Genomic DNA, 18,292 nt, shown 5'->3' on the forward strand with positions numbered 1-18,292 from the left:
TTGGAGGCCATTTCTTGGTGCAACTTCTATTTTTCTCTTTTGTTTCTCTATTAGATGGCCTTCCCTTGTGACCAACTTCTTCTTACAACATAAAGCCTATCCTCTGATTCTAGGACAACTACCTTTGTTGAGGATGTAGATGAAGCAACTAGTGGTATTTCTAGATTGATCTAGAAACCTCAGCTACTAGACACTTGTGTTTCTAGCTGAATACACTTCTCTTGCTCCTCCTATTCCTGTTCCTATTCAGGTCCTTGATTTCTTTCCCTTTTATGAACATGTCCCTCTTCCATGTTAGTTGTCCCTGAAGTGTCATTAGTCCTCTTTTGTGCTCTGGTCATGCTAACCGGGGATTCAATCTCCATCTCTCTATTAAGAGGCCAGGAATCAAAGTTAGCTTTCCATTCAACCTCGGGATTAGGATCATGTACATAATTTGAGGCTTTAATATTTTCCCTTCTTCGTTCAAGGATGCCTCAAGGATCGTAATGCAAAATTTGTCCTTTTCCAAACTCCATGGCTTTGAGAAGGGCCTCAACTATGTTGAAGGCATGTATGGTACTTATCACAAAAGGGCCTACTGGCTATCCCATTTTAAATTTGTAACCTTTCTTTTCTGGTATAGGGTGGAGTAGGTCTACTCTGAGGAATTGTTTGATGAACTCGAGGCTGAATATACCCATAGGCATAAATACTAGTAGATGATACGGAGGGAGTTCACATCCATAAACCCAAATCTTTATGTGATCCTCATAGAGGTATGAGTCTCCAATAGCACCTTCTAGCTCATTGAGTTTGAGGAGCTCCTTTTTCTCTGGGAAGATTCTGGGAGGTGGGACCCCATGGATGATTTGGTAAGCAAGTTCCATGAAAGCCGAAATGAAATGAGAGTACCCACCCAAACCAGGTCTCTTTGTCACTGAGATATTCCTGTCAAAGACTGAATTTTGCTCTTTATTGGGGGCAAACACATCTAGGTTAAGGCATTAAAACTCTTCGATGTGGGCATAGAGGAACAAGTAGAACAATAATGATTAGTAGTGGAAATAAGAGGAGACCCTGAAATAGTTGAATTGGAAGCAAATGGAAGCTGAAAGATATTATAGGATATTATGTTGACACCCAAATTGCTTCATTTTATGTAAACATCCCAAAATGGCCCTGTCTATTTCCAGGGCGATGTCTTCACCCATTAGACAAGAAATTACAGCTAAACCAGGATTAACAAATGCCCTAAAGAGACTCAATGGAAATCGAATATTTGAGGGCAAGATTTTGACCTCTGGGGTGAGGATTTTCCCCAAGAATGATTGTCGTTCTTCATTTGGGAGCACTACGAAATGACTAGCTAGGGCAGCATCAGTGGACATATACATAGCGGAGGATTCAGGGAAATTCATAGCTCTTTGGATCAAGAGACGAGTTATTTCGTGGATTACAACCCCTAAAGTAGAAACAAAGCAGTTATTCTCCTTTTGATAAGAGTTGGCTAGCCAAGTTACAAACTTAGGGAGGTGACGAACTAGAGGAGAAATCTGATAGTACAGTCCAGAATTCACAACCCTAAAACGGGCCTCATTCCTTACAAGGTCGACAAATATTTCATAGCAGAGGTCTGCGAGTGCGAAGGGACAGGCAAGGTTAGCTATTTGTGTCTCGGTGTCCGTTAAAGGCTCGACACCAGTGCTTTTGACCTCATGGGTGTCAAGGGTTGTAGGTGTCGCATGCTTCATCCTTATGAATAAAAAATAAGTAACAAACAATGACGTCAGGGTGTCGGGTTACCTAGAGCCCGCATGGAGGACTGAAAAAGACTTTGGAAGGCATCCTTGACCTTTGGGAGTGTGCAAAGAGGTGAATCCCACGACGGTCCAGGCAAGAAGTTCTTTTACAAGGACCGAATGATCGCTATAGTAGTAGTTTCAAGGTTTAGGGGATTTATGCAAAGGGTAGGGATAATTTCCCAGGTGGTGGAGGACAAAATTAGGCATGGGGAGACACGTGACGATCGGGGAATTGTTTGGGGTGATGGAGGATAGGCTCATGTGGAGGGCGAGCTATCCATGACCTTACCAGTTACCTTTTACCTCTTACCTGATACCTAATACCTTTAGCATCGCTGACCCAATGGGAGAAGACCGCCTGTCGGGTGGTCCCTGCCCCATTACAGTGGGCTACACTATGGATTAGATGCCTTCTTCATTAGGTTTTAGAATGGATCGTGTTCATTGGATGAGCACTGACATTTCAACACCTGGGGTCTTTTGCTTTTATAACCCTATTGCATGTATGCCTCCGGAGTTGATGTTATGGGTCAATATATTTGGATGGACGGTGACCCGAGCTGTAAGCTGCGCAATTTATAAGCATGGATAGAATATTTGCAACATTAGACCAAATACTTTAAAATCATTTAATTTCATTGCAAAGCTTCTTTTCCCATGGACTCGATATATATAATATTTTGAGATTAAGCATTAGGGAACATGTTTCTTTCACCACCTTATAGGTTTTACATATCATCTCTTTCCTCATAAGGAAATTTTGGGTGATATGGAGATAAAATTGGGTCCAACTGGGGATGGGGCATTGGATTTCAATGCGTCGAGAACATGCAATCTGGTAAAAAAAAAATTGGGCATGTAGTATTCTTAAACAAAATATTTTTTATGAAAGTAAAATTAAAAAATTTGAAACATCAAAAAGTATTTACATGTACACACTAGTATTTACAATGTGTGAGGGAGGACTACCTTTAATTCTGGAAATAGAGTTTAAGGAACTAGCCATTTACTGGTAGTTCCAGTGATTCTCCTTTAAAGTTTTCAAGCAGATAGGTGTTATTTCCTTTTGTCTTCAGAGATTTTGAAAGGATTGAACCACAGTGGATCAAATTTATTGTTCTTGCCTTTACCCTCCCTTCTAACATCCCATCGTAGGACCAAATCACCCGACTATAAAGGTCTAGCTTTGGCCTTCCTGTCAGAAAAAAACTTCATTTTCTGTTGATAATTGGCCAATTTTACTCCTACCCATTCTCTGATCTTATTGAGTTCAACTAGCTCATTTACCCTTCGATTCATAGCATTTAGTTCCTCTTCTGCTTCCTCCAATAACTTTGGAACTGGCATTGCCAACTGGATTGGGAATATTGTTGACTTTCCATATACGATCTCGAAGGGTGACTTTCCAGTGGACCATTTAGGAGTTACTCTGTTAGCCCAAAGAGCGTATTTCAACCAAGTTTTCCATTTCCTTTGATTTTATGTAATGGTTTTCTTCAACACTCTCACAATTGTTTTATTAGAGGACTCGGTTATCTATTTCCCGTGAGGGTAGTAGGTAGTGGAATGCCCGACTATGATGTTAAACTTTTGATGGAAACTGATAAATTTAGTGGACTTAAAAACCTGGGCGTTGTCTGTTATGATTTTTGTGGGGAAACCAAAACGAGACAGGACGTTCTCCTCAAGAAACTTACTCACCATAGAATCAGTAGCATTTTGAGCTAGGGTGGCCTCCACCCACTTTGTGAGATAGTCAATGGCAATTAGTATCCATTTATGTTGACCACTAGAGGGAGGGTTTATCTCTCCTATGAAATCCAGCCCCCATTGTTTAAAAGGCTCTTCCACATGTAGTAGGATCAGAGGGAGAGGGACTATCTTTTGCTTTTCAGTGAAAACTTGGCATTTTTTAGATGCCCGAACAAGAGAATGAACCTCTCCAAAGAGCATGGGCCAAAAAAATCCAACTTTCAGGATCTTTTGAGCAGTGGTTTTCCAACTGTAGTAACCTCCACAAACACCTCCGTGGAATTCTTCAATTACTTTGTGAGTTTCTCCTTCCACTGAGAATAGCAACAGGATCCCCACATGATCTTTCCAATAGAGCTAGCCATTCGATATGATGATATTTTGAGGTTGCAGTCTCAATTTTCGATATTTGGACTTAGCCATTCCCATTGGAAACCTTAGAAATATAAGATAATGGATGATGTCTTTATACCAAGCCAACGCTTCATATTTGGCATAAATTTTATGTTCTGAGGTCTTGATGTAATTTTGTTGTACTTCCACTTCATCTTCACCAATTATCATATTTATCCCGAAAGCTTGGCAGTTGGATTCTGAAAGGATTCCAATTCATATTCCTGAATCTTAGCGATCCACCTTCCCCTTTTTCCCTCACTGTCTCCTTGCACCAAAATATCTTTAACTATTTTTGTTGGAACATACATTGTGATGTCTGATTGCAATACATAAACTTTGAATACTTTCAATTCTTTGACTAGAGCATAGGCCTACTTCTCCAAGATGTTCTACCTCAGTTCAGCATCTCTCAAGACTTGGCTAAATAAGGTGATTGGCTGCTCATAAACATCCTTATTTTTTGGTAACAAAACTGCAGCAATAATATGAGGAGAATTGAAAGAAAAAATATAGAAAGGTGTTGAATAGTCAAGATTGACTAACACTGGTGCTTCTGAAAATGCTGCTTTGATTCTAGTGAAGGATTCCTGAGAAACTGGGCTTCATTTAACCTTGTTTTCCTTTTTTAGCATGTCTGTAATACCCTTCACTATTTTGGCATAGTTAGGTGTGAATCTTCTTAGAAAATTAATTTCCAAAAAAATACTTGAATCTCTTTCGGACGCGACTAATAGCCTCTACTCACTTAGGATCAAATTTCACTACCTCCTGTGCCACTATGTATCCCTACAATTTTCCTTCGCTTAACGCAAATTGAGATTTCTTCAGATTTAGAGATAATCCATACCTACTGCATTTTTCAAAGGTGAGTTTCAGGTGCATGATATCTCTTCTTTAGTCTTGGAGAAGACTATGATTTCATCCACATATACCACTACAAACTTATATTGTTTCCCCACAAATGTTATATCCATAGCCCTTTGAAACGTGGCCACTGAGTTTATGAGACCAAAGGGCATGTGGGCATACATGAAATTTCCCCAAGAAGTAGTGAATGACATCTTCTTCTGGTCACATGGGTGTACTGCCACCTTATTGTAGCCTGAGAACCCATCCATCATGGAAATTCTAGCTAAACGAACCACTTTCTGCAATATATAGTCCATCTTGGGCAGTGGGTAGTTGTCTTTCAACGATGCTTTGTTAAGGTTCTAAAAAGATACACATAACCTTATTTCCCTGTTCCTTTTTTGAACTAGGAGTAAGTTTGCTACCCACTCTGAATACCTTAGAGGAACTATGACTTTATCTTACATAAGCTTCCTTACTTCCTTCTGAATAGAAGGGAGTAGGAGAGGATTGATATGCCTGATCTTTTGTTTACAAGGTTTCATTCGACTTTTTAGAGGGATCCTATGCCAGATAATGTTAGTGTCAAACGTCTTCAAATCATCATAAGACCAAGAAAAAACATATTTATAGACTTTGAAGAGATTTGAATACCATTGTTTATATTATGTGGGGATCTCCTTTGATAATTTGACCATTTGGGGTTCATCCTTTGAGCCAATATTGTAGTCTTCCACCTGTTCATCCATCCCGTGGGCTGTAGGTTTTGAGGCCACATCATTCTTGCTAAACAATCTCTCAAGTGGAACTAGGCCACGAGGAATTGTGTTTCCCTTTAGTTGTAGGACTCTATGTTTGGAAACTATACCTTCCCATGCGGTTGTCCCTTCTTCTGCCACTTTCTCTTCTTCCTTGTTAATAGTTGAGTTAGAAAATTCCCCAACTACTTCTATAAAGCGTTTGATCTGATCATCGTCCTCAAATACCTGCTAATGCTTCAGATTTTTGGGTATAGAGGGTTTGTGTCTAACCTCTACCTCATACCTGAGAAGTGGGTTCTAAGGAGGCTTAAATTTTCTCGCATCTATAGCAAGGGAATTAGCCATTTTGTTTCCTTCCCTGGGCAGAAATTGAACATTAAATGCCAAAAATAAGTTATCTATTAAGTCCATTCCTCATTTTTGTAAGTCCTCAATCCGGGGTGCTTAGCCTGACACTGATTTTTAATCTGCTTCACCACTAACTCGGAATCCCCATATACTGTCAAGCACTCAATATTCATATTCTTTGTTATTTGCAACCCAAGGAGCAACGCCTCATATTCTTCCACGTTATTGGTTGCTTCAAAATCTAGCTTAAATGAAAGCAAGATCAAGCTACCCTCAGGGGACACCAACAACACCCCTACTCTGTTTCCTTCTTTGGAATTAACCCCATCAAGGTATAATTTCCATACTTTTCCTTTGCCTTTGTGATGATCATCTAACTGGACTGCTATATGTACCTATGTTTCTTTTGAAATTATATCATCTTATTCTAACATTAGACAAGAAATGTCACTCTCTTTCCCATATGCAGGAGAATTCTTTGAGCCCTCAGCTCTGGTCACTATTTTCACAAACCTTGACTCTCTGTATAATCTTCTTTCTTCACTCACAAAGGTGGGAATGGTCGCATAAGTTAGATCTAACTTGATAGAACCTTCGACTTTGGAACCCCAGGATCTCGACAGGAGCATGTTGAGTCATGTAGGGATATCAACTACCACTATATCCATTACTACGCTCTCAATGGGAATTTGATCCAAGTTCAATGCTAGGTCATTTATCATTCCTAAGCATTTTACCCTCTTAGAATTGAAGGAGTAAAGGTCCTTGTAAGGTCTGGTGATTTGTAAACCAAGTTCTTACATCACAATTAAGGGAATGAGGTTATGTGAGGCTCCTGAATCCAGCATGCAATTATGAAGTAAGAGGTCATGTATTACAAGGTTCACATAAAAAGGTGCAGTAGAAGGATCTTGTTCTTCTACACGAGGTCCAAAAACAACCATAGCTCTTTCCTCTTGAAGGTTTAACATTCATGGGATGATGATGAGGTGGATGGAAGCATGGACTGAGAGACTTGGGTGCTGCTTATACTAATGGAACCGTGGGAAGGGAAGGTATGTTGATGCGTTTAGATATGGGTCTAGAACTAAGAGAAACGACCCGGTTATGGAAAGACCTTCTATCCAAATGAAGATGAGGCGCCTAGCCAATCTCGATCTTTGCCATTGGAAAGGTATTCATTCTCCTCATGTACGTGGTTGGTGGATCGATATAAAAACATTTAGGAAGATTGTTGGCCAGTGGCAAAACCATGATTATTGCCCAAGCTGAATGGATAAAAGATGGAATACTAAAGAAAAAAAAAGTTGAAATTATGAAATATAAATATTACTACAAAAACATTTTTAATTTGATTTTCATATTTATTTAAGTATAAAATACATATTAACTTGGAAATTTATAATTTTATTATATAAACTCTCTTTAAAATAACATTGGTTTTAAACTTATTGTTTATTTTTTTTAATTATTATTAATATTTATTTTATTTTTTCATGTATATATATATATATATATATATATATATATATATATATATATATATATATATATATATATATATATGGTGAGGTTACATCAAGGTCGAAGAATTGAACAAGTGACTAAAATGACTTAATAGTAGCATTGCATGAAATCACCTAATAATAGAGTAATAAGAGTCATTTTTCTTGTTTAGGAGTTCTGCATGTTTCTTTGCTCGGTAGGAATTTGATTTACAAATTGTTGATGGATTAATATTTTGATTTTTTTGGTGGTGTTTCAAAGTTCGACATTTTACATATTTCTTTGCAAGATGCAATTTGATTGGCAAGTTTTGGATGGAAATAAATAAATTATTTTATTTTTATTTTTAATATATTATATTATTGTCACTCCCAAGTTGACGTTTCCTGTAAATTTGGGCAAAACTTCTAGCCGTGCCAGATACTCGTTCTCGTGTATCGGAAGTACCCGCGTACTGAAAACTTGTGTAACATAGGAATTAACACTTACAATAGTTATTTGGTTTGGTTTTGTTGGTTGTTGAAATATTTTCTCAACAAACAATCTCCTAGTTTATAATTTGTTGGATCTCATAAGCACTATGTATGTGTGATGTATTTTGGTTTTGAAAAGAAATGTACTAATATTATTTTGTGTGTAATCTTTGTAGTATGTTTGTTCCTCAAATTTCTAGTTAAAATTAAAGGGGTCATCCACAAACTTGAACACAACATAATTCAAAGAAGTGAGTAGTAATATTTTGGTATAAGACTCCTCATGAAGCGAGAAAAGAAATCAATATTATAGAAAGTGAAGCTAGGGTGGAAAGACAAATCATTTGGGATGAAAAAATTGAAGAAAATGTGGAACAATGGATCCTTGATATTTGCACCATAGGGCAGTGCAATAGGTATCTTCAAACATTTGACAATAGGTATCTTCAAACATTTGATATTTGTTGGCAGGTAAAATCTATCATGCTAAAATTATTAATCAAGAGAAGTGAAGCTTGAGAAGAAATCCTTCTCTATATTGATGCTCTCCAAATATAAGTGAAAGAATTGGAGATACTAATATCCTTGCTGACAAAACATATAACTAACCTTGAATTCCTAGAGTATGAAGAAGAAGAAAATCTAAAAATTGTGTGATTATGAAGAAAAAAAAAATCTAAAAATTATGTTGTGCCAAATAAACTAACATCAAACTAACATGTTTAGAATTAAGATTATAAACTAACATCAAACTAACATGTTTAGAATTAGGATTTTTGTGTTATTTTTAACTAAAGCAATGAACTTATTAATTAAACTCGACATAGATATACGCTAGGGAGTTATTGTTGTGTTTTATCAAACTTATAGTTGTGTTTTATTGCGTTGTTTTTTATAATCTAATTATGTGAGAAAAACCTATACGCCTCTGCCGGTCTTAAAAAAACTACGTGCTTCTGTTACTAGTTTTAAAGTGTTTCAAGCGAGAAAACTATGTACCTTTTTATTTAATTGAAAATTTTATATGATATGATTATAAAAAAAAAATAGGCCCGCAGACACCACAAGTGGAGTGTCGGTAAAAACTTTATATATGGCCCACGACTATCTGCACTTTCGCATTCAAACCTTAAAAAATACCGGATTGTAATCGGAATACGAAATCATTATTCCCTCGGATCAAAAGTCCAAAAGTCTATTCCCTGGGATCCACCTTATCAAAATCCTGCTTTTTATTTTTAATCACTTTACTTTTTAACACTGTTCTTCTCTTTTTTGTGTAATTGGGTAACAAAAAAAGAGGGCAAGACACTGACATGATTTCAAACCGCCTCAGCACTCATATAAATACAAGTATGTGCTTCGCTGTTTTGGCAGGTCGCTCACTGCTCTTCACTCAAAACTTTGAAGCGTGTGGTGTATAAGAAAAGAGGGGAGATCGATAATGGCGCGCAAGGGAGTTGGCACTCCACTCAGTGCGCTTTTTCTGCTTGTGCTGCTCGTTATAACCTTTGGTAAATCTCCTCTCGTCCTGGTTCCTTTTCTTTTTCATATATATATATATATATCCAAAAGAAATATCTAAACAAATCTAGTGTAATGGATTATATATTGTAAGGGATTATATATCGTTAGGCGTTAAAGAGAATTGGCCCCTAATTTTTTAATGATTTTATATGTATTTTTTCTAAAAAAAATATCTAGATAAATCTATTGGAAAAAATTACATCTAACTAACTTATTGGTAAAACCTAACTCCTAAAACATCCCAAAAAAATAGTTAACTAAATGCTTTATCCAATACTTGACGTTGAAATGTTAGGCGAAATGATGTGAATAAAAATATGTAATGTGATGTGATGTGATGCAGGGATGATGGCGGTTCAAGTGGCAGAGGGTCGAATGTGCAAAACCCCAAGCGGCAAGTTCAAAGGGTACTGCGTGAGTAGCACCAACTGCAAAAATGTTTGCCGAACTGAGGGATTTCCATCGGGAAGCTGCGATTTCCACGTCACCAGCCGAAAGTGCTACTGCTACAAACCCTGCCCTTGATCTCTGCAACGCCTACTACTGCAATAATAATAATAATTATAGTAACAACTACTGCTATCATATCTGCTAATTCTGCTGCTCTACTCTTTTCTGCTATGTAGACTTCACCATAATAGAGTATAGTGGTGTCGTGGTTGTTGGTATTGCTCAGTTTGTATTTTCAAGTTTGAGAATAAAAATTTGATATTTGGATTATTGTTGATGAGTAGTCTGTTTCTTTTTTAAGTATTTTAAGGGAACTCAGTAGTTTACACTAATTACTAGTAAATTTTTAAGATCTATCGCTTGTTTTTTTTCCTGTAAACAAAAGTTTGAAGGTTTAATATTTCAGTTTTCACTAATATTTTTGAAGAAAATAATCAACATAAATTTAAAATTTAAAATTTAAAAAAAAATCATTCCACCCATTTGATGCCAATGATCTCCAGATCCATTATAAATAAATAAATAAAGGTAATGTCATATTACCCATTCAAGAGCAAGCATATGTTGGGACTGACGCACAAGAAATGGAATTTCAATATTAAGTACCTAAATTAGCATATGTTTCAATCAAACGCTGGGTTCGCTTGACCTTCCATAATTAAATTTCAGTATTTAATCTTTTCCAGATTTGACAATATCGTACTTTTCTAGTAACATCATTTACAAAAATATATTTAGGGTTTTAATAAGCCAGAACTGCTTGGGAAAAATAAACAGCGGAGTCTGATTTACGGGGACCAATAAATCCCATGCTATCAGGGTATTAATGAACAGCGGGTGTATATGCCCATCGTTCGATTTTGCTAAGGCCGAAATCTAACGGTAGACATATACACTAGTCCTTCATTAATGACCCGATAACATGGGAAATATGGCTTGCCCTGATTTACAATGGAAAGTTCCAAAAAAAATAGCATTATTATGTGATGAGATGAGAGCAGTAAATGCAAAAATATTAAGAGACTGAAATATTATGCAAAAATATTCCGCTTACAAGAAGCACCGAAAATAAATATCTAAAAAGGTGTCAAAAACTGTGCCAGCAGATGAGATAAGTCTGAAAAATGATGCAGATTTTATACATGACACCGACTGAAGTGTACAAGATGCAGACTGTCCTCATCATATGGCATTTGGTAGGTGGATATGAGGATTTTCTCATTTTTCAGAATTAATAGTTCTGACGTCGTGGTCTAGTTAGCGTGGAGATTTGAAAATTTGGTATCCACACATTTTATATTCGAATTCCAAAAAAAAATATTCTAAATATAATTTCTTCATTTAGAAAAAAATGCCCAACCTTTCATCAAAATAAATAAATATATCCTTTTGTAATTAGAACCTTCTTTAATAGTATACCCCTGCTTATTCCATTCTATATTTAATGTATAAATATAATAATGGTTTTCTAACGTACGTAACAAGACACCCATGCATCACTATGACAATCATAAAACAGTAGATGTAGCGATACGTTTTACCGATTTCAAAATTTAATAATTAAATTCAAATTTTATATTAATTTAAAATAAAACTTTTTAAACATTAAATTAAAAAGTTATTGATGGTGATGATGATAACGATGATTATCTTTCGCTAAGAAAGGTATCTAAATTGAAAGTTTTAATAATTAAATTTAAGTATTATATTAATTTAAAAAAAATATATTATATTATAATATAATATAATATAATATAATATAATTATATATTATATTAAATTTAAATATTATATATATATATTTCACTATAAAAAAGTTAAAATATTTTTGAGAAGATTGGGATCATCTAAAGGGGAAGATGTTCACTTCCCCGGTCTAATTTGAAGGGAGTTCGGATCTCATTTAATAAAGCTTATCTGTTTTGTAGATTTGTTTTTGGCTATTTAATAGTTTTGGTTGGTCTCTATGTTAGATTTGGATATTCTTAAGAGAAGTATAATTTTTCACTTTTTTTGGAACTAATGTGAGACAAAATTCTATCATTTGATTTTTTTTAGTAATAAACAATGGTTTGAAATATTTCTCCTTTTATTTGGACTAGTTTTAGCTAAATTTTGGTTGTATTTCACTTATATTTGTATTAGATAGAAATAAATTTTCTAACCTTTAAATACTTGTGGAGAGGCCTTAAAAATAAGAACATGTGTGCTTTTTAGATGGAAAAGGTTTCATAGTAGAAAAGGTTCCATAACAATGGTCACAGTGAATGTTTTTCATCAATATTTGGCAAATTCTATGTGTAACAAAACATGACATATAAGGAGGAAACTATGGACTTCTCTGATGATTCTTTCGAGGGTCAAAGGATCTAGACCAACCTTGATTTAGGTTGATAGGATGCTTCACAAGATACTTACAAGCTTCTGTGTATTGGGTCTAGACCACTAGAAGAGGCCATCATAGGGATTTTGAGTGCATTGGAATAGGAGCTAGGTGAACAGGGTGTTGGGATTTGGGAACAATTGGAGGAAGAGGTGATACATCCTTTCGGCTACCAAAAAAATGACTATAAATATAAATGTTGTTCACCCCATGCAACGAGTAATGACCCTAATCCTATCCATCAACCTTGGATGCTTGGCGAAAGAAGCATAGTGTATTATCATACTCATGGTGTGAATTGTTAACCACATTCAATGAGGTCTATAATGTGTTTGATTTCCTCTACAACCATGATAGAGGTTAATGGGATATCGTTTTTGTTTCTTTTTTGGTTGGCAATATGTTGGTCAAAGCTTTTGATTGACAACACATCCTCAAAGTTGGAGGTGGTAAGGCATTAGTCTCACAAGGGCTCTAGAAATAGGAGAGATGTAAATGTATCAAGAAGACATAAGAGGATATAAATGTATCAAGAAGACATAAGAGGATATCAACCTAAACTTAGGTGTAAAAACAAAACTTGATCTCATGGAGATATGAGAGTAAGAATTGGTAAGATGTTCTTTGTGGAAGAGAATGAGTTTGGAGGACCTAAATAATTGGATAAAAAAAATTCAATGGGGACCTCTCCACGTACCTTGATTTTGGTAAAAGGATGGTTGGTTTGTGTGTTTAGGGCAATAGAATGAGCCAAAACTATGTTGCACCAACACTAGGAATAGGGATCTCAACCTTTATTATGACACTCTCAGAATGACCCTAGGTTTCATTTATACATATATCTATTTGGTTGGTGAGCCAAGTTGAGTTGGAAAGAATAGAGCTTGTAGGGGAAATTGGTCAATAGAATTTCCCAACGTGAGGCTTGAGGGGTGCCTGGAAGACTCCTCAGGGTAGTTGGAACTCCATGAAACTACAATACTTTGATAATTCCTTGCTATTCTATGTTAGAAGCCTAAGGAAAGTAGTGGTAAAACATGATGGGCTACAAGACTAGAGAAGGGGATGCACTAACTTGGGTTGTGAAGGTTGAGGGATGTGGGTTTGTAGTTCAGGAGGATTCTATAGTTGGTACCTGTCCTAGTACTTGCCTGGAATTATCCATATGATCATAGTTGCCTCTATCTGAACCTTTACCCATGTGGAGTTATAGCCCCAACTTAGGGGTGTCCCATTGCTAAAAGATTGAAACATTGTGGTCTATGGCTATGTGGAACATCTCAGGTACATAGCTAGCTTGTGAATTAAATATCATAAAAAATCAATTTATACTTCATATGTCTTGCATGTTGTGTTACTTTGAAGTGTAAATGTTGTAATTTATATATTTATATCTTTATGCATGTTTATATTATTATTTTTGTATATCAAATATCATGTAATAACATTATACATATCAAATCCAATTAGGTATGGATTTGGTATGGTAGCCATAATGTTAAACATAATTGGTATCTAGAGAATTGTATGCTATAATGTGAAATGAATGGTACACATGCATAATTAATATATGTAACCAATGGATATCATTCCCGCATTTGACATTAAGAGACAATATAATCGACTACATTGTTAGGTAAAACTTAACTTAGTGAAAGAGTCAAAGTTGCTTGGTGAAGTGTTGGTAGTTTTAGGCACATGATTTTGGTTTCCCATGGATTTTTACTTGTGGATTGCATGTAATGAAGCCTTTAATGGGCTTGGGAATACTTCATTGTAATGTGCCAAGGATATGAGTAGTGAAGGATCACTTGGTCGAGTTTGGCAAAGAGACAATAACTGAACATTTTGTTAGATGGTATTTTCTAGGCTTATGATTTTCCAAGATAAACATTGTGTTTATGTGTTTTTTTGCTGCTGGTAATTTTATATCTCTCAGTTACATTCTTTGGGTAATTTTAAGATGGTATCAAAGATCTAGATTAACCTGAAATATCAAAGCAGAGTGGCTTAATGCAGGGAGCCAAGAAAAATTTGTTGGGCATGACGATAATCATTGAAAATTATAGTGTTGTTGAGAAATTCCATAAAGAGGAGATGCAGCTACACAACAAGTGCTTAGGGATTAATGATTCCTAAAACTATGAGTAGAACAATTGTGTGAATTTGTGGTAGCAGTGGTCGATAATATATTTTTTAAGATGTTGCAAAGTGGAGGTTCTTCCCTCGCTAGTGGATGATGCCATGATCTTTGATTGAGCAAGCAGCACCAAAGGAACCATATGACCAAGTAATTTATGCCAAAGATGCATGCAAAGTGTTTTGCATAATGCTTCAATGAGATGATTTATTGTGGATTCACAAAATATGTCTATACATGGGTGAGGAAAGCATTAGATGTGCCAAATAAAGAGGATGAAAACATAAGTGCTCGATCGAGCTCCTCAAGCGCTAAAGAAGTAGCTTGATCGAGATTTTATTTTCTATTAAAACCCATGGTCACGGTTCGCGCATGTCATTTGCATAGACTGTGTGATAAACAAGAGCTTCGACCGAGACATTAGAGCTTAATCGAGTGATTGGCCCATGGAGCAACCCAACCAACCTCGCCAACAACCTTGCAAACGTCCTAGAGGTTCAAGACAAGGGATATTTCCTATCCCTTTTGTCTTTTTTTCTTTTATTTTTTCTTTCAAAATTAAATAAATTAATTTGAAAAAAAACTCACAATACAAAAACCATGAAAACCACAAAAAAAACACAAAAAGACCCTTCAAAACAACTAAAAACAACTTAGAAAACCAACAACAACCCTAGAAAACCACAAAACCAACCTAGAGAACCACAAAACCACCAAGATAAAAGCTTTTGAAACCACTAAAAGTGCTATAATTTAGGTTTTAAATTATTTTCTTACTTGAAATTTGATAGCAGGTTTATTATGTATATTTTCTTATTTTGAATGGTAAAAACATTATTTTCTAATTATTTAAGGTTTAAAAGTTTTTTGTTAAGTATTGAATGAAATAATTTTTGAATTTTTTATAATTTTTGTTATTTAAAATGCATTTTAAATTTTGAACAAATTTGACCAAAAATGTACCCCAAAAAACTCCAAAACAAAAAACAACCAAAATATAACGAATAAATAAATAAATTATGAGCTTGAGACTCACATGATGAATATGGTTGCTCATGGTGAACCTCTATTTATCAAATAAGAAATTTTATTCTATTTTTTTATTTTAATTTAAATTAATATATATTTTAAATAATTTTTTAATAATAAATATCGTACGATTAGTTTCGAAAAAGTATTCACTTAAATAATAATAAATTATCGTACGATTAGAACTTTCGCTAAAACTATAGTTATATATATATATATATATACATAACTAATATATAACTATAAAATAACATATATAACTATAACATTAACTAACTATATTTAACTATTAATTAATTACAAAATCACATAGCTATAGTTTTATATATATTTTGTTTATAACATAACAAAGTTCTATAGCTACGAAATTCCAATATATAAGGTGCCAATTCCATATCAGGATTGATACCTAGTTCCAAGTGCATATTAAGAGTAAGAAAGGGTGGAACACCACTGATTCTTCTAATGTTGAGGCAAATGTTTCTTATAACTACCCTAATAGAATAGTCACTTAGGGTTTCAAATGTTCATATTTCCATGTGCTTGTTTACCCTACTCGATTCGAAGAAGAATCCTAGAGCTGATGACCCCTAACCAATTTGCGCTAAAACATGGGCACCCTTCAACTCCAAAGAGGTTCCTAATTTGTTAATTCTTATCTAACTATTTGACATTATATATATATATATGATCAAGAAGTATTTCCATCCACGGGGGTAAATATTTGCTCGCTAGACGAGAGGATAGCAGTGCTAGTTACAAATTCTGTTCCGGTAGGATTTCACTTTATTTCTATAAAGTAGTTAACGGTTGCATAGGGTCTTCTCCTTGGTGCAAGAAGAACAATTTGATCTGTATATATATATATATATATATATATATATATATATATATATATATATATATATATATATATATATATATATATATCTATATCTATATCTATATATATATATATATATATATATATATATATATATATATATATATATATATATATATATATATATATATATATATAGATATAGATATATATATTATATATATATATATATATTATATATATATATATTTATATAATATATATAGTTATAGATGTGCATTGCATTACATAGTCACATGTCAAGGTCAAACATTATATTGTTTATAACATAACATAGTTCCTCATGTGCTTGCACCTAGTACATGTCACATGTCAAGGTCAAACATTATAACAACTTAAAGTCTATTCGAGTATTTCGTTGGCATGGAATTTTATTAGTTTTGCAATTAGGTTTATTTCAATTTTTTACAAGAATATTTACATGTTTATGTTCTATGAATAAAATGCACTATTTAGACATGGGAAAAAGTGTGAAGGTAGATTTGATCACTTTTTTCAATTGTGCTTACATGGAACTCAATACTTTGCTTGACAAATTATCAAAAAATGGACTCTAAAGTTTAGGACTTCAGTCTAGATTATTCTACTTGAGTTTAGTAAAGGTTTTCTTGTTAACATTCTTTCTAAGTCAACATTTTCTTCTTGGATTAGTTTATATGTATTATATGTGATCATTTTTTATTATATGTAATAATTTAGTCAACATTTTTTTCTTGGATTAGTTTATATGTGTTATATGTAATATGCATAGGCATCTCCCATACGCCCCCCAACTGCAGGTCGTCATAGTGTGGGGGGATTTGCTATATATGGTTGGGCTCATGATAGATTAGGTAGCCCACCTAGAGTGTGTGTTCCACTTATAGATACTGCCACTAACGCAAGTCGAAGTGTGAGAGGTAGTGTTTCTATCTCTACTGATGATCATGCTATTGATAGTTGACCTTCTTCACCTGTTTCAGGTACACCTCCTACATTTTTAAATCCTCCTTAAACTTTTTGTGTTTATGTCTTTAAATTTTCTTTAATTTTTAAATCGTCTTCAACTTATGTGTTTGAATTTAATGTATATTCTATTATTCTTCTAGTTTGTTAAATATATATGTTAAATTATGTTTATTATTTGCAGACCCTCAGCAGGGTGAAGTTGAGGATTAAAATAGAGTGTTGATCCCTCTGTGGGATGATGTTACAACTAGTATCACAGTTGAGGATGTTATGACCCAACATACATGGATCACGTGAGAGTTGCTTAACACCCCTGCCAGGTGTAGTTTTTCTTTGATGCTAGAAAGCATCAATAGGTTGATGGAGACATACTGGAGGTCGGTCCCACAGAGTTTCCTCCTACATTCCATATAGAGGATTAGGAGTCATGAGCTTAGAGGCCCACATACTTGGGAGGTGGTGAAAGAGGCCACCAAGAACATTGATGTTCATGGGGAGTTGCAAGACATCCATCTAGATCTCCCTACTAGACATAAATGTCTGATTCAACTCAAATATTTTAAGAATGTTGATGCAACCCCTTATGTGTATGATCGATCCATTAGATCTTATGGCAAGCTCCCCCACCATGAAAAGATCACCCTTTATTTTTCCAAACATATATATGTAGAGTTCGTGTTATATATGAGGCTGAATTACTCTGGTACCAAACCTCATTATTATGGAATCAGCTTGGGACATACATAATATCACGAAGGGACCCTAGGCATGTACCACCATCTTTGATATTTTTGTCACTATCATCTCGGAGCATGGTATTGTCAACAGATCTAGAGGAGTTGTTGCAGCTTGGTGCAGAGACCAAGAATACCTTTGTAGACAACATGTGAACATCATTGATCAGTGCGTGTGTTACATTGCATGAAGTGGTTAGCATACTACCACCATTTCCCCGTGAGCCGCTAGTTCCTTTATATGATGATTTAATTATTACGAGTTTACCCATTGACCAGATTTTGTCATAGGCATCTATGTGTCGTGATGCTATCCAAGACACTTGGAG

General features: G+C 34.8%; 1 protein-coding gene across 1 annotated transcript; it reads left to right on the plus strand.

Moving 5' to 3' along the window:
- The first annotated feature begins 9,225 nt into the window (after positions 1–9,225).
- Positions 9,226–10,116, plus strand: LOC149251744 (defensin-2-like). Its single transcript, XM_089459555.1, has 2 exons — positions 9,226–9,383; positions 9,740–10,116. The coding sequence occupies exons 1-2, from the start codon at positions 9,314–9,316 to the stop codon at positions 9,919–9,921; spliced, it is 252 nt and encodes an 83-aa protein (XP_089315681.1). The 5' UTR covers positions 9,226–9,313; the 3' UTR covers positions 9,922–10,116.
- Positions 10,117–18,292: the final 8,176 nt, after the last annotated feature.

Source organism: Pinus tabuliformis, chromosome 7 (assembly GCF_031772625.1).
Source record: "Pinus tabuliformis cultivar Carrire ecotype Pingquan chromosome 7, CPIR1, whole genome shotgun sequence".
Lineage (NCBI taxonomy): Eukaryota > Viridiplantae > Streptophyta > Pinopsida > Pinales > Pinaceae > Pinus > Pinus tabuliformis.